This window comes from Amblyraja radiata, chromosome 8, assembly GCF_010909765.2.
Source record: "Amblyraja radiata isolate CabotCenter1 chromosome 8, sAmbRad1.1.pri, whole genome shotgun sequence".
Lineage (NCBI taxonomy): Eukaryota > Metazoa > Chordata > Chondrichthyes > Rajiformes > Rajidae > Amblyraja > Amblyraja radiata.
In genome coordinates this window covers 37,024,976-37,046,891 of record NC_045963.1, presented here as the reverse complement: position 1 = coordinate 37,046,891, position 21,916 = coordinate 37,024,976, and the positions used below count along the sequence as shown (strand labels likewise).

The 21,916-nt window shown below is 41.7% G+C and overlaps 1 protein-coding gene across 6 annotated transcripts in view; it reads left to right on the top strand.

Annotated features, from left to right (window-relative positions):
- The window catches only part of mta3 (metastasis associated 1 family member 3), a 132,633-nt gene that overhangs the window by 51,861 nt on the left and 58,856 nt on the right, over positions 1-21,916 (top strand). For all 6 annotated transcript variants that reach the window (XM_033025557.1, XM_033025553.1, XM_033025554.1 and 3 more), the window contains 2 exons: positions 9,241-9,304; positions 16,088-16,205. In XM_033025557.1, coding sequence (XP_032881448.1) covers positions 9,241-9,304; positions 16,088-16,205 — 182 coding nt within the window. The remainder of the gene's footprint in view (positions 1-9,240; positions 9,305-16,087; positions 16,206-21,916) is intronic.

Genomic DNA, 21,916 nt, shown 5'->3' with positions numbered 1-21,916 from the left:
CGCGCAAACGTGCAGTGAGATTCTTTTGTTACAGTCTAGTAGAGTATTGTCATTCCTAAGCACACCCCCGATTAGCAATTGTACAGAAATAGTCTACTGATCCCGCAACCCTGCAACAGTGTAGAGGTACATGATAAAGGGAATAATATTGAGTGCAATGTAAAGTCCAATTAAAGATAGACTAAGGGTCTTCAATGAGATAGATAGTAGCTCAGGACTGCTCTCTAGTTGTTGGTAGGATGGTAGTCCATGGGATTCAAGTGAAAGTGGGAAATTGAATTAAGAATTTGATCGGTGATAGAAAACATTTGTGACAGAAGGACTTTATACAGTGGAGTTCCACAGGGCTCATTACGATTATCCTTGCACTTTGTGATATATGAGTGGCCACTATTAATAAGTTAATAGTGGTATCAAAATTGCAAAGCTGTTGACAGTGCAAATGGATTGGGGGGGAGGGGGGTGGGGGGGGGGGCGAATTTGGGGAGGAAAATGGTTTCAATGAAGCCATACTTGTCTGAAATTAGCTGCCTAACAGGGTGATGGGGCAGATATTCTAACCATATTTTAGTGATACGCAAATGCTGAGGCAGCCTTGATTGTTGTTGAATTATAACTTAAAATGCTGGTACATTTACGGCTCTCCTTGACCCTTTAATATAGTATTTTTATAACTCTTCCATTGGCCACTTATCTTAAGTCTAACCTTATTTTTATTTTTTCGGTATACTGAAATAATTGTCCATTAAAAATACGATGTTCTTTTATGCTGAATGAAATATATAATTCCATCAAAACCTCTTTTCTGAAATTCCCTCTGCTCAGTTAATTTGAAGCTGTATGTATGCAATCAACAATTTTTTTAGAAACAGAAAAAGCATTGAAAAATGGAAGCAGGAATAAGCCACTCAGCCCTTCAGTATGAGTCCTTTGTCTCAATGCCGATTTCCTGCTCTCTCACTGTACCACCAGAGCTTTTGTGTCCAGCAATCTATCTGTTTCTTTAATGTCCAGCATCTTGGCCTCCACAAATTTCTGTGGTAGTGAATTCCACAGGTTTACTAACCGTTGAGTGAAAAAATATTTATCTCTTCTCTGTTTTAAATATTTTGCCTGGAATGCTGAGAATATGATTCAATGTCTTCGATCTTGAATCACATTCTCCCACCCCCCCACTCCCAGCCTGTGAAAATATCCACCTTCCAATCTCTCTGAAATAATTTCATGCATTTTTCTAAACTCTAGTAAATACAGATCTAGTCAACCCATTCACCCATCAGTTGAAAGGTTCACTGAACCAGGTAAATTTCCGTTTCATTACCTCAAAATCCATCCTCTGGTAAGGAGACTTGCCCTCAGACACCATTTGGTATTCCAGGTGTTGTCTCGGCAATACTCTCGATAATTGCCATTAGGCAAAATGTATAGCAAGGAACTGCAGATGCTAGATTACACCGAAGATAGACACAAAACGCTAGAGTAACTCAGCAACCATACATTGTAACTTTCCTCACAACCCACTGCAATGAAGGCTAACATATTATTTGTCTTCATAGCTGCTCACGGCACCTGCAGGTTTGCTCCCAATAAATGATGTATAATGACATCTGAATCCCTTTTTGATCTATTTGTGCAGTACGCTGCCTTTCTGTTTTTACCACCAAAGGAAATTACTTCACATTTATCCCTGTAATACTGTGTATGCCATGTATTTTCCATCCATTCAACTTGTCAAGTTGTCTTGAAACCTCCTCACTGGTTGGATTCCTACCACGTTCACGTTGACAGCAAGTACAATGATCTCAAATCCCCCAGAACAACATATTATCTCTCTATTTAAGTCATGTTTTCAAGTCGTCAAGTCAAGTCAAGTTTATTTGTCACATACACATACGAGATGTGCAGTGAAATGAAAGTGGCAATGCTCGCGGACTTTTGTGCAAAAGACAACCAACCAAACAACCAAACAAACTATAAACACAATCATAACACACATATTCTTTTACATAATAAATAATGGAAGGAAAAACGTTCAGTAGAGTTAGTCCCTGGTGAGATAGGCGTTTACAGTCCGAATGGCCTCTGGGAAGAAACTCCTTCTCAACCTCTCCGTTCTCACCGTATGGCAACGGAGTCGTTTGCCTGACCGTAGCAGCTGGAACAGTCCTGTTGCAGGGGTGGAAGGGGTCTCTCATGATATTGTTGGCTCTGGAGTTGCACCTCCTGATGTATAGTTCCTGCAGGGGGGCAAGTGAAGTTCCCATACATCGGCCGAACGTACTACTCTCTGCAGAGCCTTCTTGTCCTTGGCAGAGCAATTCCCAAACCAGATGGTAATGTTCCCGGACAAGATGCTTTCCACCGCCGCTGCGTAGAAGCACTGGAGGATCCTCGGAGACACTCTGAATTTCCTCACTTGCCTGAGGTGGTAAAGGCGCTGCCTTGCCTTACTCACGAGTGCTGAGGCGTGTGATGCCCATGTCATATCCTCGTTTTCCTACCTGAGTGAAGAATCTCATGGCCACGTAGATTATATTCCATCTTCAACATTTTTCACCTGCTCACTGACCTTTGCAGATTATTTGTGTTCTTGCAATTTGCTTTCCTTCCTATCTTTATATCACCGGTGTACCATGCCTTCTCCATAAACGCTGAATGCTCATCTGAGCAGTCATGATCCAGAGATTTCCAGCAGGTTGTGGGGATGTTGAATTTCTTAAGCATCCATTGAGCACATCTTTGAATCTTCTCCTGTTTCTCCTGTTTCCATCAGGTCACCTCATTACAAAGTTCATATTGGAACATATGTTTAGGGCATCTGGTGTCAGGCATGCTCACCAAAATGGATGACCGAGTGTAACCAGGGCATGTCGGCGGAAAGAAGATTCTGATGTTTGTTTGCTTGCCCTTCCAGTGAATTTGGAACATTTTGTGGAGAGAGCATTGGTATCCTTTCCCATTGTCGTGAGATGCCTGTGCTATCAGTAATCTAGGACTGAGAAGCAGACCATGGATCACTGCTGTGCAGTAGACTGCACTTTGTGCCAGGGTTTAATAATGGACTGCAAAATGTTCCCAAGTGATGGATGGCAACCCAAGTGATTAATGGTTACATGATTTCTTTCTGTTTCCTTCCTTCAATAGAAGAGTCACATTTGTAAAATCAGGGGCAGAGATGCACCAGCATCAACACTGGTGATGTATAGTGATAAAGAAAGAACAAATCAAAAGACTGCTGGGTATGTGGGGGTCAAACCCTTATTTATGAAAGATGAAAAATTGAAACCAGGGACACCATGCCACCCCAATTAGAAATGGTCTACTGAGCCCACACCATTTTCCATGTCCAGTCCACGCTCCAGTTGTAATGAGCGGGGCCCAATTCAGGCAAGCTCCAGGCTGGCTCCAGCCATCACCTTCCCTTGGTTGACCTGCAACTGAAATCCTCTCCTTGCCCATCAACCTTTGTTTCCCAGGGAATCCTCCCGCAGTCGACCTCTAGGCATGGTAGACCAAACCCTGGTTCCCTCTCCTCTCCTAACAGCCTCTCTCCCCTCACATCGTATCCGTCATCGCCGGCTCCATCCTCCCGGTCCTTGGTCTTTGGGGGACGAGCAGTGGCGGCAGTTCAGCAGGCTCCCCCTTCCAGGCCGTTGTCCATCGGGTCTGAGGACTGAAGCATGGAAAAACAGAGAGTGCAGGAAGCATCCAGCATCCATGGGAAGGGAAAAATACAGTGGTTCAAGTTCACAGACTCTTTGTTAGATGGCAAGTTAACTCGCGTCCTCTTTCCATGGATGCCGTCTGACCGGCTGAGTGCTTCCTGCATTTTCTCTTCTGATTTCAGATTCCCATTCATAGAGTCTTAGATTCATACAGTGTGGAAACAGTTCCTTTGGCCCAACTTGCCCACACCGGCCAACAATGTTCCAGCTACATTAGTCCCAATTACTTGCGCTACGTCCATATCCCTCCAAACGTTTCCTATTCATTTTATCCTTTTATGCTCCATGCCTTATCCATAAACTTTCCTTCAGTCTGAAGAAGATCCTGACCCGAAATGTCATCCAACCCTTTTCTCCAGAGTTGCTGACTGACCCGCTGAATTGCTGCAACACTTTAGGTCCTTTCACCCACTTTTTACATTCCATATTTATAATCACAGAGTGGACCTGCAACCGCGCATTGCAACTGTTCCACTCTTTTAAATTTCAACTCTGTACACTGTGGATGGCTCGATTTTGATCATGTATTGTCTTTCCGCTGACTGGTTAGCACACAACAAAAGCTGTTCACTGCACCTCGGTACACATGTCAATAAACTCAATTCGACTCTATTACTTTCCAGCCCCCCAGCATCCACCTCTGGAACTCCGGCATAGCTGGAGACAGCAGATCCATTTACATTGCCAGCTTCTGGGGCCAACTTTGCGGCCCAGTACCTTGGTCTCTTGACAGCCAAGGAGGACCAATCTGGTAGGAAGGATCTGCAGATGCTGGTTTAAACCGAAGATAGACACGAAATGTTACCCCAGCGGGACAGGCAGCATCTCTGGAGAGAATGGATGACATTTCGGGTTGAGGTCCTTCTTCAGACTGATGCTCCACTCTTTTTAAATCTCAACTCTATACACTGTGGATGGCTCGATTTTAATCATGTATTGTCTTTCCGGTGACTGGTTAGCATGCAACAAAAGCTTTTCACTGTACCTCGGTCAGTCTAAAGAAAGTTCTCGACCCGTAACATCACCCATTCCTGCTCTCCAGAGATGCTGCCTGTCTTGCTGTTACTCCAGCATTTTGTGTCTATCTTTGGACCAATCTGGTACCATTCGACTCCTCTTGGCCGTGCACTGTTGATCTAGCAAGGCTCAGGTACCAAGGTTGCTGGAAAATCCATGGTAGACCTGTATAACTAAACTAGACTAAGTGGGACCCGTTGGGTCCCATGTTCACACGGGAGGGCTGGTCCCCCAATGCAATATTCCACGTCTCCACCAATTCCAATATTGGTGGCCAGTGAGGGGGGTTCTGGAGCGCTAGTATGAGTGTTGTGGGCTGAAGGGACTGGTTTCCAGAGGGCTAGTATGGACATTGTGGGCCAAATGGATTCTTGGGGTGGCTGCTCAGTCACTCAAGCCTGATGTGCTGGCAGCTCATTCACGGCTGGTGGGCTGGCAGTTGACTCACGTCTATTCCTTGAAATTCCATTTCAAGCAGGGTGCAAGGCCACCAAACTCAAATGCAGTTTCCTACCATTTCAAGCAGGGTGCAAGGCCACCGAATTCAAGTGCAGTTTCCTACCACTTCAAGTCGGGTGCAAGGCCACCAAATTCAAATGCAGTTTCCGACCACTTCAAGCAGGGTGCAAGGCCACCAAATTCAAGTGCAGTTTCATACCACTTCAAGCAGGGTGCAAGGCCACCAAATTCAAGTGCAGTTTCATGCCATTTCAAGCAGGGTGCAAGGCCACCAAGTTCAAGTGCAGTTTCATACAATTTCAAGCAGGGTGCAAGGCCACCAAATTCAAATGCAATTTCATACCATTTCATGCAGGGTGCAAAGCCACCAAATTCAAATGCAGTTTCTTACCATTTCATGCAGGGTGCAACACCACCATGTTCAAATGCAGTTTCATACCATTTCAAGCAGGGTGAAACCACTATAAAACCACACAAAACACCACACAAACACCACACTCAAGTTCAGTAGACATTCAGTGTGTTCAGTTGATTCACAGTTCAGACAGAGTTGTGACCTATCCCTCCCCCATCTTGCAGAGACTGAGCCACACCTACACTTCTGGGTTTTATAATCCCTCCCCCCTCCCACTGGAAGGGGCGTGGCCTTCATGGCGTGATTGACAGGAGATAGATTCTCAACATTTTTTTAATAACACTTTTATTTTTCATTGATGGGAAGAATCCTCTGCACCTGATGAGTGGAGGGGGACTGAGTAAGATGGCCAAAAATCACAGCCGTAAGGTTTTTATCTAAAATCAATATATAGTGCGAACAGGAAGTTGTCAATTTTAGACTTTTAATCATTTGCCATTTCAAGCGAACCACCACCAACCATTTGCTGTGCTTTATTTCAAACCAACCACCACCAACCATTTGCTGTGCTTTATTTCAAACCAACCGCCATGAACCATTTGCTGTTTTATTTCAAACCAACCATCACCACCCGTCTGAAGAAGGGTTTCGGCCCGAAACGTCGCCTATTTCCTTCGGAGTCTGAAGAAGGGTTTCGGCCCGAAACGTCGCCTATTTCCTTCGCTCCATAGATGCTGCTGCACCCGCTGAGTTCCTCCAGCAATTTTGTGTACCATCACCACCCATTTGCTGTGCTTTATTTCAAACCAACCACATTTTCATTTTCAAACCACATTAAGGGCACTCAAGGTCAGTAAAACCACACTCACAGTTTAGTTGACATGTGTTCAGTGTTATTCACGGCTCAGACTGAGACACGTGACCCTCTCGCTTCCCCCATCTTGCAGAGACTGACTGAGGCACTCAACACTTCCGGGTTTTATAGTCCCTCCGGAAGGGGCGTGGCCTTCAGGAGAGAGAATCTCAACATTTTTTAAACACTGATAACTCTTTAATTTTTCATCGATGGGAAAAAAAATCCTTTTGTCCTGCACAGCGGAGGGGGACTCTGAGTAAGATGGCCAAAAATCACAGCCTTAAGTGGCAGCGTTTTTTCTAAAATCAATATACAGAACAACAGGAAGTGGTCAAGATCAGACTTTTAGTAATATAGATTAAAACTGGGTGGCATTGGATATATCCATTGTGGTTGTATTTTAGAGTAAAGAAGAATAGCGTTACCCGGAGGTTTGGTTCTGAAGGAAAATTCAATTTAACTTGCACCGTAGAATCATAGGCTTAACAAAATATGTAATTGTTTCAAACTGTCATAATTCTGAAATAGCATTGCCTATTGGTACATTTTTGTGGAACATATAAGATCGATGGGACATTTTTATTATATATAGTTACATTTTAAACTTGCAGCTTCTGGTGACTCAGAAACTGCAATTAACAATTTAAGGTGTTTAAAAACACGGAATTAAGGGGATTCATGATCACTAAAACACTATCCTAAAAGCACAGTTGTAATGTATGGGTACAGAGCAGTAAATTTGTGGAAGATTTCACAATTCAGAAATGAAATAATATTTTTTTCCCATATAAGAGATAGACACAAAAGGTTGGAGTAACTCAACGGGCCAAGCAGCACCTCCGGAGAAAATGGATAGGTGACATAATATTCCGACATTTTCGCCATCACTAGCCACATCTTCCCACCTCCACCCCTTTCCACTTTCGGCAGAGACCATTCCCTCCGCAACTACCTGAATAACTCATCACTTCCCACCTAAACCAATCCCTCCCCAGGTACTTTCCCCAACAACCCCAGGAGATGCACCAGTCCCGATACCTCCTCCCTCGACTCCGTCTAAGGACACCGACAGCATCTACAGTTCTTTCCTTCACAGGTGGTATTTTGCGTCTGCCTGACCTGCTGAGTTACTCTGCCATTTTCTGTCTATCATTGGTATAAACCAGCATCTGCAGTTCATTTGTTTTATATACTTTTTTATGCTGCAACATTTTAGTGAAACTGTACTGAAGTGTTGCCTTGGATTATTGCTTCAACTGCGCAGCGGAGTTTGAACTAAAACCTATTTGATGAGCTAAGGCTTCAGAAACACTGGTTCTGACATCAGTTTCACTGTACCATTTGGACATCATATTAGATTTGGTACTCTTGGATTGGGGCAAGGGCTATTCTGAGCTATTCTATAAGTGTCCTATTCTGTTATCCAGTGATTATTTTTGGAGAGATCACCGTATATAAGTGTTTGAAGGCACGTAGGGCTATTTTGTAGTAACTTTGTTGTTTAAAGGCCTGCTGGGTTATACCTGGACATAATCACCTGAACGACACACAGGAAATTATTCATGCATACAGATACTCCCCGATTTATGTAATAAGTACTTTACAAAAACTCGCACTTACGTAAGCAATTCTTTAAACCGACTGGCGCCCACGTGGTCTCAGTGTCGGAGCTCCTACGTAGTCTCCGCGTCGAATAGTAAATTTATGCATGCGCAGTAGCACTTCTGTTTCTGACTTGCGTAACACCCGGTCCACAGGACTTTACCCTTGCGTAAGTCGGGGAGCGTCTGTACTGCCTTCAGGCAAGACAGGTGACGATGGAGGCAAAATAAAAACTAGGGGATAAAAGAAGCAGTTTATTACACAGGCGATACATGGCAGATGCTGAAAATCTGAAACTGAATCAGCTGCAAGTTTTTATATGTTAACAGTGCTTGTGGAAAGATAAAATAATAATACTAATGAAGCATGGTGAATGAAGGAAAAGTGCTCCAATGAGGAAAAAATGACAATAGTATTTTCTATAAACATTTTGTAACATTGAGATCTTGCATTGAACTTTTACATTTGTCAGGACACTTGTAATGTTAGATCCCTTCAGAAGGAGTTAAAGCTCCACATGCTCTTGATTGCACAGTGCATTTTTACATAAACTCGCACTTATGTCAGCAATTCTTCAAGCCCACTGACCTCCTCATGGTCTCCTCGTCTTAAGTTCCCACATGGTTTCTAATTGTGGGAAGGGGAAGGCATTCCATATCTCATTCCACCAACTGTGAATAGTTGGATCAGGAATTTACATAGAAAGAAGCAGGCGGATTGTCCAAGAGGAGCAACCTAACGTAACATCATGCTTTGTAGGATCTGCTGGCTAAGGAAACAATAGCAGCATTCGACAAAGCAGGCAGTTTGGGTGTCATGAGTAGTCATCAGATCAAAGAAACAATGAGTTTGGATAGACACAAAGTGCCGGAGTAACTCAGTGGGTCAGGCAGCACCTCTGGAGAAAAAGGATGGGTGATGTTTTGGATCGGGAGGCTTCTTCAGCCTAAGTCTAAGTCTAAAGCAAATTCTAAGTCTAAAGTCTCAAAATTCAGAGTCCAAATAAGGGTCCCGACCAAAAATGGCACCCATCCTTTTTCTCCAGAGATGCTGCCTGACCCGCTGAGTTACTCCAGCACTTTCAGTCTATCATCAGCATAAACCTCCATCTGCATTTCCTTTCCACAAACTGAGCGCATGTCTTTAGTTTTAGATTGCTTATTTGACTGAAATCTATTCATGGACTATTTGGTGTTTTGTTTAACTGAATATATTTCTCCCCTTAGGGGCAAATGCAGTGTTTCACTGTTGAACGAAACAGGATCAATGGGCAGCTATTTGGAAAAGGAGGTAAAGTATAGACCAATATTTTTGATATTGTTATGACTGACATTAACAAGTACAGTCTTACATGATCTTCCTGTGGGTGCTGGGATTTGGCCTGTAGTACCCTTGTTTACTGTATTTTCCATATAAAATGTGACATCTCTAGTGGTGTATAAGAATATGAGAGGAATAGATTGGGTAGATGCGCAGAGTCTCTTGCCCAGAGTAGGTGAATTGAGGACCAGAGGACATAGGTTTAAGGTGAAGGGGAAAAGATTTAATTGGAATCTGAGAGGTACATTTTTCGCACAAGGGTTGGTGGGTGTATGGAACAAGCTGCCAAAGGAGGTATTTGAGGCAGGGACTATCCCAATATTTAAGAAGCAGTTAGACAGGTATATGGATAGGTCAAGTTTGGACGGATATGAACCAAATTCTGGCAGGTGGGACTAGTGCAGCTGGGACATGTTGGCCGGTGTGGGCATGTTGGGCTTGTTTCCACACTGTATCTTTCTATGACTCTATCTTAGCTTCTGGAAATAGTGAAACGCTTGAGTCAAAAGATGCAGTACTTATCCCACTGTGACACTATAATTAGTAATGTTGTGATTAAAAACTCTGATGTTTTTTCCCAACAACTCAGTGGGTAGACCTTATTTGCAAAGGGCAAGACGAGTGGTAACTGCTTTCATTAAAAAGAACTGTTGAAGCATTTAAGTCATGTCCACAGAAAAAGAATGCAGGTTTTTTTCTGTCATTTCCATGACTGAAACTTTAAAACCTTGGATCCAGACAGTAAGCAACATGGTTGAGAAATTACAGCAACACCAGAACTAGTTCTTTTGGAACGGAAATAGTTAAGAGGAGCATTAATATTTTAAGCATTATCAGATTGACTTCAGTGATAAGGGGAAGACTTTTAATTATGGAGTCTTTAATGTGTGATCATCAGTTTGAAATTGTCATAAAAATACAGAGATTGGGAAAATTGTTTTTGCCCCATGTTTTGAGCTTTGCCTTAAGAAGTCATTGAGGTATAGATCAATGCATCAAGAAAGAATTTAATATGTATTTGAAGCATAGAAAGATACAAGGCTCTGGAGACAGCACAATTATTGCTGATGCAAACACGATGGACCAAATGATTTATTTCCATCCTATAAATGACTGTTAAAACTCCATTCTAATCAGTAATTGCTCCAAAATGTGTGCAAATGTATCATCATTTCTGTACTTGTGTGTCCTATGCCCCATTTATAAAACCTGGAATAACCTACCAATTTTTATAATCTCTCAACCTATTCTCTCCTTGCTGTTGAAACATCAAAACAATTGAACTATGCGGAGACCAAATTTGTTGATCCCGAACCCCTGGCAATTTGAACACCTATTTATCTTCCTCGAATGATTCTCACTTCATCATCCAGTAATTAGTTTAGTCAATAGTTTTCATAATACCATTTTAATTAATTTATTAATTTGATTACTTTCTATAGAATTAAAATGTTGAAGAAATCCACAGTACAATTTATTTTTACTTACGTCGAACAACGAAGGAATGCTAATGTTTCTTTTCTTTGAAGCTTTGTGAGAAATACTGCTCCCTGCATTGCCAGAATGCAGCATTTCTCTTTCAGCAGGTACAAGATCCTGATGGTTTTGTACTGAAGTCCCTTTTCGACAATAGATTAGTAATTGTAAAAATCTAACTAATGTTCAAAACTTTGCGCGCAAATACCATTCAGCTTTCCTCCTGTGTTTTCAAAAATATTTTCATTGTTTCAACCATAAGCTCATTTGAGTTTGCCTCACTGTGGCTTCTCTGTTGCCACCCTTTCTAGCTGCTGCTTCCAAGTATAGGAATATATTTTATAGAAAGATTATAAAGGATTATGTAAAATAGAAAGCAATTGAAGGCAGCACAGTAGCATAGCTGGTAGAGATGTCGCCTCACCACCAGAGACCTGATCGAACACATCACAACTCTTATGCCTCAAGTCTTGGGCTTCCTCAATAAAAACGGATGGGAATATTAATTTACTATCTTCCCTATACACAATGACAGCCAAGCTGATATGTAAGGAGCCATAATCTTTCTCCAGACACCCTTTCAATCTTAATATACTTGTAGAATGCAGAATGTTCTTTAACCTAGCTCCATTTCATGTCCTGTTTTTGCCCTCCTGATTACCTTCATCAGCATATTCATGGAGAAATGTGCTTCATCTCAACTGCCTCAATCTGACATGCCTCCTTTTTCCTGCTTGTTTCCAGTAGTGTGAGATTCAAAGGACCAGAGGGCACAGCCTCAGAATAATAGGATGTTGTGGTGCGTGGGTCTCAAAAAGGAAGAGAGGAGTCGAGTATTTTGAGAGGCACCTTTAATTATGTTCCTCCCGGTTGTAGGGAGGTCCAAACGAGAGAAAGATGGCACCCAAACCCCTGCCTTTAAACCCTCTGGTTAAGGACCGCCTCCGGACTGAACCACTCCCGGGCCGAGGGGTTCGACAGTATGATGGCGCGACCCTTGGGAGCCACCACAATGTACCTTTAGAATGGAGAGGAGGAGGAATTTATTTAGCTGGAGCGTGGTAAATCTGTGGAGGCCGTTAACGGGTATTTTAAAAACTGAGATTGCTAGGTTCTTAATTAGTAAGGGTGTCAAAGGTCACGTGGAAAAGACAGGAGAATGGGTCATAAGATCACAAGGTCATAAGGAATAGTAGAATTAGGCCATTCAGTCCATCAAGTCTACCCCGCCATTCAATCATGGCTGATCTATTTCTCCCTCCTAACCCCATTCTCCTGCCTTCTCTGCATAATCTCTGACACTTGAACTAATCAAAAATCTATCTATCTGCCTTAAAAATATCCACTGACTTGACCTCCACGGTCTTCTGTGGCAAAAAAATCCAGAGATTCACCACCCTCTAACTAAAGAAATTTCTCCATCTCCTTCCGAAAACAACGGCCTTTAATTCTGACGCTATGACCTCTAGTCCTAGACTCTCCCACTAGTGGACACATCCTCTCCACATCCACTCTATCCAAGCCTTTCACTATTCTGTATGCTTCAATTAGCCCCCCCCCCCCTCATTCTTTTAAACTGCAGCCATTACAGGACATTCCGAACAAACGTTCATCATAGGTTTACCCACTCTTTCCTGGGATCATTCTTGTAAACTCCTCTGGACCCTCTCTGGAGCCAGTACATCCTTCCTCAGATATGATGCCTAAAATTGTTCACAATATTCTACTAGGATATTCTATCCTGCATGAGGGACAATCAGCCATGGTTTAATGGCAGAGCAGACTTGATGGGCCGAATGGCCTACTTCTGCTCCTATATCTTATAATCCAAACTTCTATACTCGATACCCTGTGATGAATTTTAATGTACCGAAAACGTTCTTCACCACCCTATCTATGTGTGACTCGACTGTCGGGGAGCTATGTACCTATACTCCTTGAGCCTTCTGCTCACACCACTCCACATTCACTATGAAGGGTTTGCTCTTTTTCTTTCATTCCTGCCTTGGTTTTTTTCATTACTGCTCTAGTTTGACTCAAATGCAACACCTCACACTTATCTACTTTAGCCATTAGCCATTCCTCAGCTGATTTGCCCAGCTGATTAAGATCCTGCTGTAATTTTTGATAACCATCCTCACTGTCTACAATACCACCCAGTTTAGTGTCATTTGCAAATTTACTAATCATTCTCATTGAAATTGTTGATATAAACCGCAAACGGCAATAGGCCCAGCACGAATCCCTGAGACATGCCACTCGTCACAGGCCTCCAGTCCATCAATCACCTTTCCACCACAATGCTCTGCTTCCTTCCATCAAGCCAATTCTGTACTCAATTAGCTAGCTCTCCCTGGATGCTGTATGATCTAACCTTCCAGTGTAGCCGACTGTGCAGAACTGTATCAGCCTTGCTGAAGTCCATATAGACAATGTCTGCAGCTTTGCATTTGACAACCTTTTTGATTACCTCTTCAAATAACTCAATCAAATTCATAAGACACAATCTCATATGTACAAAACCATGCTGCATTCCTAATCAGCCCCTGTCTATCCAAATGCATATATATCTTATCCCTCAGAATCCTCTCCAGTAACTAACTTACTGCAGATGTTAGGCTCACTGGTTGATATCTTCCTTGCCTGAAGTCTCTGTATATTATAACAAGCTATTTTTTTCAGTATAATACTTAGTATTTGTTTGTACTTTCAATGGAGTTTTCTAAGTTCTTCAGTGGGGATTGAAGCCATTGATTCTATCAATATCCTCCATGGTTTAGTGTTACGTTGCCAGATGAGAAGGTGTTCTGTCATTCATCAACAGTTTGAATCGCTGTCTTTCTGCCATTAATTTCCACTTCATCTTCAGTACCAGAACTATCAGCTCTTATGAAATGTCATGGACTGATAAGGCAGGTAAATGCAATAAATATTGCACAATGAATGACATGGGTAACTGCACAGATTAAGTGCATTCTGTGCCTGAACCTGTTTCCAAAGTTTGTTTTCGGCTTCTAGATATCAATTGTTAATATCCACCCTCTGCCCTTCTGTGGGAAATTAAAGTGATGGCAACTTCGTTTAGTTTCGAGATAAAATGTGGAAACGGGCTGTAAAGCCCATCAGGTCCGTGTTAACCAGCGATCACTCATACACGAGTTCTATTCTGCACACTAGAGACAATTTATCAAAGACAATTAACTTACAAACCTGCACATCTTTGGAATGTTGGAGGAAACCTGAGCACCCTAGATAAGACCCCACAGGGTCACAAGGAGAACGTACAGTGCCATCCATAATGTTTGGGACAAAGACCCATCATTTATTTATTTGCCGCTGTACTCTGTGGCGACATCTGGTGGTCAAGCCACTTATTGCTAGAACCCTCGTCAGGAGAGCTGGGACTATCAAGCGACAGAGTTTTGGTGGGAGTTGGTGATGAGCAAGTCGTCAGTCAACTAGTGCGCCCTATAACAACGGCAGGAACTTTACTCAAGTCTTTACTAAACGCGCATGTGTGCAAAAACTGTATTTGTTAATAAAGACACTGTTTTGTTCACAATGTTTGGATCTCTACAACTCCACAATTTGAGATTTGTAATAGAAAAAAGTGCACATTGTCAGATTTTAATAAAGGCTATATTTATACATTTTGGTTTCTCCATGTAGAAATTACAGCAGTGTTTATACATTGTCCCCCCATTTCAGGGCACCATAATGTTTGGGACACAGCAATGTCATGTAAATGAAAGTAGTCATGTTTAGTATTTTATTATTAATATTATATTATAATATTATTTAGTATTAGTATATGAAGTCTGCGATTCATGGACATCAGCAGTTGCTGGGTATCTTCTCTTGTGATGCTCTACCAGGCCTGTATTGCAGCAATCTTTAGCTTATGCTTTTTGGGGGGGCCTAGTTCCCTTCAGTTTCCTCTTCAGCATATGAAAGGCATGCTCAATTGGGTTCAGATTGTGGGATTGACTTGGCCACTCAAGAATTTACCATTTTTTAGCTTTGAAAAACTTTAGCAGTATGTTTGGGATCATTGTCTTGCTGTAGAATGAAACGTCGGCCAATTAGTTTGGAGGCATTTGTTTGAACTTGAGCAGATAGGATGTGTCTATACACTTCAGAATTCATTATGCTATTACCATCAGGAGTTGTATCAATGAAGATAAGTGAGTCAGTACCTTCAGCAGCGATACATGCCCAGGCCATAATACCCTCAACACCGTGTTTCACAGATGAGGTGGTATGCTTTGGATCTTGGGCAGTTCCTTCTCTCCACCATACTTTTCTCTTGCCATCACTCTGATATGTTATTCATCTCATCTGTCCACAAGACCTTTTCCAGAACTATGGCTGCTCTTTTAAGTGCTTCATGGCAAACTGTAACCCGGCCATCCTATTTTTGCGGCCAACCAGTGGCTTGCATCTTGCAGTGTAGCCTCTGTATTTCTGTTCATGAAGTCTTCTGCGGTCATTTAACAAATCCACACCTGACTCCTGAAGAGTGTTTCTGATCTGTCGAACAGGTTAGGGTTTTATCTTTATTATAGAGAAAATTCTTCTGTCATCAGCTGTGGAGGTCTTCCTTGGCCTGCCAGTCCCTTTGTGAACAGTGCTCTCTCTTAATGATGTTCCAAACAGTTGATTTTGGTTTAGCTGATATCTCTAAGTTTTATTCTTGTTTCTCAGTCTCATAATGGCTTATTTGACTTTCATTGGCACAACTTTGGTCCTTATGTTGATAAACAGCAATAAAAGTTTCCAAAGGTGCTGGAAAGATTGGAGGAACGACTAGGTGCTTAGAGCTCTCTTATACCTGTATTAAGGAGGCATTTAAACACACATGAGTAACTATAAACACATGTGAAGCCATGTGTCCCAAACATCATGGTGCTGAAATTTGCGGACAATGTATAAACACAGCTGTCATTTCTACATGGTCATACTAAAATGTATAAAAAATACCCTTTAATAAAATCAGATTTTTTTCAGCTGTGATTTTTTTCTATTACAAATCTCAAATTGTGGAGTACAGAGGCAAATAAATAAATGATGGATCTTTGTCCCAAACATTAGTGAGGGCACTGTATAAACTCCATACAGACAGCACACGCGGTCAGGATTGAACCTGGGTCTCTGTGCTGTAATCCAGCCACTGTGCCTCCTGTGATAATTTTGATCCCTTTTGAGTGTTTTTTTCATAAGTTTGACTGGTAACTTTCACAAGTTTGTTTAAAAAAATACTTATCTTCTGTCATGCAGGATAGTTTTTTCTACTTCTTGGTGTATGATCCCTCACAGAAAACACTCCTAGCAGACAAAGGGGAAATACGTGTAGGCACTCGATACCAAGCAGATATTTCAGACATGCTGAATGAAGGTAAGATTGTTGTTTCTTTGTACAACGTGAATCTATGGCATGTGTTTGCTCAAAGAAGTTCAATGGTTCAATGGTGCTTTTATTGTCACGTGTGAATAAACGCAGTGAAATTCATTTCTTACGTATAGTCCAGTAAACTATTGCTATACCTAAGTACAACCTCGATTAGCAAAGTGTACAAAGATAGTCCACTGAGACCACTGGATCATCTTACTGTTTTTCTTCAACAATAAAGAAACTATTAATCAAAAGACTGTGTTATGAAGATTTATCTCCAGAGAGCTCTGAAAGTCTCACGGAGAGCTCACATGCGTAACACAACATTCTCCTAACGCCATGCTGTCTCTTAAGTGGCTCGAGGGAGTAATCTCTTGAATGATATAATAATCTGCCGCTATATGGTGCAATGCATTTGCAATCTCCATGAATATTTCTGATTGCAATTAATAAAAGTAGGAAAGTGTTATAATGTATTGTGTAAATTAATTCATTTAAGAACATGGGACAGTACCGCACAGGAACAAGCCCTTCTGCCCATCATGTTTGGACCGACCATGATGCCAATGTACACAAATTCCATCTTCCTGCATGTGTTCCACATTCCCTGCCTGCCTAAATGCCTCTTAGATGTTGTTAGAGTAACTCTTCCACCACCTCCCCGATCATTACATTCCAGGGACCTGCCACTCTCTCGGTAAATAAAAACGGATGAGAAGCATTCATTTACTATCTTCCCCATACACATGGCCGTCATTGAAGTCAAATAAAATATTTTGCATCTCCTATCCACTCCCAACTTAAACCCATGCCCTCTGGTATTTGACATTTCCACTGTGGGAACGCGGACCATCTATCCCACCTATGCCTCCCACAGATTGAGTAAACATTTAGTATTGGAATATGCTCTGCCCAGTTGGGATGCTGTGAATTTGTTCCTTGAGTGTGTTTACAACAAGTGCAGAGTTCTTGGTAGTGCTGAGCAGGTGCTGTATACTCACCATTCGAAACATTGTACCTGCAAGCTAAGAATTACAGTTTTACAATGAAATACTCAATATGGGAAATATTGAGCCATCATTCTTCTTTAATACACCATTTTATATAATGAAATTGCACCTGGCAAGTCCAGCAGATCAATGAGATTGTGATCGAGCAATTTCTCGCTGTTCCATGGGCAGCACAAGACAGTTTCAAGGTTGTTATTGTTCTTACCTATTGCAACATTACCTCCTCAACTCCATTCAGGGATCCCACCAGTCCTTTCGGGTGAGGCAGAGGTTCACTTGCACCTCCTCCAACCTCATCTACTGTATCTGTTGTTCCCGGTATGGGCTCCTATATATCAGCGAGACCAAGTGTAGACTTGCTGATTGATTTGCTGAACGTTTACGCTCAGTCTGCCTATGCCGACACGATCTCCCGGTTGCCAAACATTTTAACTCCCCTTCTCATTCGCATACTGACCTTCCTGTTTTGGGCCTCCTCCACTGTCAGTGAGGCCAGGTTCAAATTGGAGGAACAGCACCTCAGTTTGCTTGGATAGCTTGCAACCCAGCAGTCTGAATATTGATGTCTATCATTTCAAGTAACTGAAGTCTGAAGAAGGGTCTCAACTTCTTGTATAGTTAACTTGTATTGTTATATTGTTTAGAGTGTACTATGTTTACATATTCTGTTGTGCTGCTGCAAGTAAGAATTTCAATGTTCTATCTGAGACATATGGCAATAGAACACTCTTGACTCTTGATCCAAAACGTCGCCTATTCCTTTTCTTCAAAGATGCTGCCTAACCCGCTGTTATACTTCCAGCATTTTGCGTCTACCTGGTAATTTCTTGCTAACGATTGACTTTGTGACAGATTATCTGCAGGTCAGAATATTAGATTTGCTTATTCTGCCAGTGAATATGTGCGACTTTGTGGAAAGTACGCTACTGGCATCTCTCCAGTGCTTTGAGGTATCAGGTTTGGGTAGTCCTGTCCAAGAAGCATATGGGAAGATGGTGATCAATGCTGGCCTTGAGCTTAGCGCCAGGTTGAGATTTTGATTTAAAAAAAAAAAAAAATTTACATTATTTTTATTAGAAGTACAGTAAATTACAATAATACACAACACATATATCTTAACACATTTTTTGTACCGCTTCATTTTTTTGAGCTTTAAGAAAAAGATAGAAGTAAAGAAAGTAAAGAAAGTGCGCAAGAGTCGTGAAGTGCAAGAGAGTGTTGGGAAAAGAAAGCCCCTTAGAAAAGAAGTTAGAGAAGGAAGTAAAGTAAGAAAGTAGACCCTAGAAAAGAAAGAAAAAGAAAGTAGGAACAATCGCTCTATTATAACATTAAACTCCGCAGAAAGGGGACTACCAACCAAGTCTGTTTTTGTTGTTTTACCTCCCATTGCCAGGTCCTGATACCATTTATTTATTTATTTATTTTAAAAATTACTATTGCACCTCGAGATTTTGATTTTTAAATACCTTTTTAATCAGATGACGAAATACTGTGAAGGCGATTACATTATCAATGTTTGGCTCTACAGATAAGTGCCGCTTGTGAGGTGCAAAGTAGTCTGTCTTCCAGTGTCTCATCTTGGACCTTCGCTGTTGGGGGTTGGGGAGGGGGGGGTTATACAACAAAGGTAAATTGGTGTAGGAATTTCATTTTGAAGGTGCTATGCATAAAACTTGTAATTTTTAGCGAGTGGATTGATGGAAGATACGTGATGAGAAAAATATATTGAATACCATGCATGCTTGGCACCAAATTAACCTGAGGAAGAGCGGTGCAGTGGTTGCCTTAGAGTGCCAGAGACTCTGGTTCGATCCTGACTTCGGGAGCTTGTCTGTACAGAGTTTTACGTTCTACCCGTGACCTGCGTGGGTTAGCTCTGAGATCTTCGGTGTCCTCCCACACTCCAAAGATCTACGGGTTTGTAGGTAAATTGGCTTGGTATAAATGTAAGTTATCCCTATTGTGTGTAGGATAATGTTAGTGTGTGGCGATCACTGGTCCATGCGGACTCGGTGGGCCGAAGGGCCTTTTTTCCTCACTATATCTCAAAAACTAAAAAGATTCAAACTAAAGACTTGGGCTTTTCTTTGAAAGAGTTGATTTAAAAAGGGACCTGTGTGGGTAGATAAGGTAGTTCTGTGACAAAATAGAACATTGACACTGCTAATTAAACCATACTTCAAGTCAAACTGTGGCAGAACACCAAGAGGCATGTGTTTAAACTGGCCAAGTGAAATATATGCTTGATACTGGTTAGCTTGTTGGACATCATAATTATTAAATTGAACTAACTCCCTGGAGTCCTAGAGGAAGAAGCATAGCCGCAAGCTGTGAATAATTGGAGGCTGTTTCTAGTAGGACAAACAAAGATCAGTCGGCATATCATTTATCTATTTTGCGATCTTCATGCTTTTACAGAACAGCCTTTAAGGCTCTGAAATAAAACAATAAAATGTGGAGGTATCTAGTACGTTAGGAAGCAGCAATGAAATGTGAAACGGTTTAATTTTGTGACCTTTCATTACACAGATCATAGATCAGTACAGCACAGGAATGGGCCAATCAGCCCACAATGTTTGTGTTGAACATGATCCACAGATTAACTGACCTAGTCTCCCTGTACATGATCCAGATCCCTCTATCCGTTACATATTCATGTACTCATTTAAAAGCCTCTTAAATGTCGTTACCCTATCTGCCTCCACCATAAGCCTGAGCAATGTGTCCCAGGCCCACACCACTCTATGTGTAAAAAGAAACGGACCCTGCACATCTCCATTAAACCTTTCCCCTCTCACCATATAGCCATGCCCTCTAGTTATGGACATTTCTACCCTGGGGAAAAAGGTTCTGTCAAAATCTGATATATTTCTTTCCAGTCTCCCCTCGACCTTCGAAGTTTGATATTCTCAGGTGGAGAGAGGGGTGTGAGTGGCGGGGTAAAGAGCGGGAACAAAGTCTGATAGCAACAGTTTGTGTAATGTAGCAAAAATGGAATTAGTTTCCTGGAAGTATTTAGTTTGGTGTTCCCATTTTTGCTTAAAATATAATTTAAATATTCACATTCAAGGAGATAACTGCCGTGTTCATTTTAGGTTTGTAGTAGACAATTGGCCATTAATATTTTGTCAAATTATTGTTGTCATCCTTTAGGAAATATTTAACATAATGAACTATGAAACAAAATTGAAGTACTAAAACAAAACTGAAAAATTGCAGAATTTTATTTTTGTTGAGAAAGCTCTGCCAATGTTTTAATGTAAGTTATACATCTTCTAATCAATTGTTACTTAAACTAATTCTAGCTGCTAGAAATTTAAATTACTGTTCAATCTGTTACTGGTATCTCAAAATAGATTTTGATTTAGAACTTTTTTATGATTTGGGTCCATTCAACAAAAAAAGATGATTACTTTACCAATTCCTGTGGAATCAAATATAGCTTAGAACATCTGAAATAAAATTTAAAAAATATATATGCTCTGGCAACTCAGTGTATGTTGTTTTAGATAAAGACTAGATTAAGTGGGACCCGTTGGGTCCCAGCTTCACACGGGAGGGCTGGTCCCCCAACGCAATATTCCACCTCTCCACCAATTACAATATTGCTGGCCAGTGGAGGGGGGGGGGGGGGCTTTCTGGAGTTAGTATGGACATTGTGGGCTGATTGGATTCTTGGGCTGGCAGCTCAGTCACTGAGACCACACACACACTCACTCGCACACACGCACATCCGCATAGGCTCACACTCACACACACACTCACAAACACACACATACACACGCACACACACACACACACACACACACACACACACACACACACACACACACACACACACACACACAAACACATACACATACACACACAGACACTCATCCACACACACACACTCACACAGACACTCACATAGACACACACACAGACACTCACACTCACACACACAGACACACACACGCACACACAGAAACACACTCACACACACATACATTCACAAACACATACACGCACAAACACATACACACACAATCACTGACTCACATACCATATAGATAGATAGATAGATAGATAGATAGATAGATAGATAGATAGATAGATAGATAGATAGATAGATAGATAGATAGATAGATAGATAGATAGATAGATATGATAGATATGGCAGTAAACTTTCTTGAATACTCACACGGCTGAGTGCGGCCTCTCCACTTTGGGGCTTCCGCAGTCAGCGGCACTTCCGCAATCAGCGTGACCTCTGCACTTATGGGAAATTACGCAATCAGCGCGACCTCTGTACTCACTGGAAATTACGCAATCAGCGCGATCTGTCCACTAAGCGGAAGTCACAAAATGAGAGGGACTTTTGAACCAAACACAGTCGGACCGAATAAAGCCTTTATTCCTTCCAAACACAGTTGGACCTAATATAGCATTGCCGTTTCAAGCACAGCAGGGCAGCAGGCCAAACAACTCATGGCATTGTCATTAAGGGCTAACAAATCATTTATTGCAAGTACATTGCAGACTCACAGTTCAGTTGATTCACAGCTTGGAATGAGAGTTGTGGCCTCTCCCTTGCGATCTTGCAGAGTGACTGAGTCACGTCCAGGCATCCGGGGTTTTATAGTCTTGCCCCCCCCCCACGAATGGGTGTTACCTTCATCACAGTGATTGACAGGCGAGAGGATCTCAAGGTTTTTTACACAC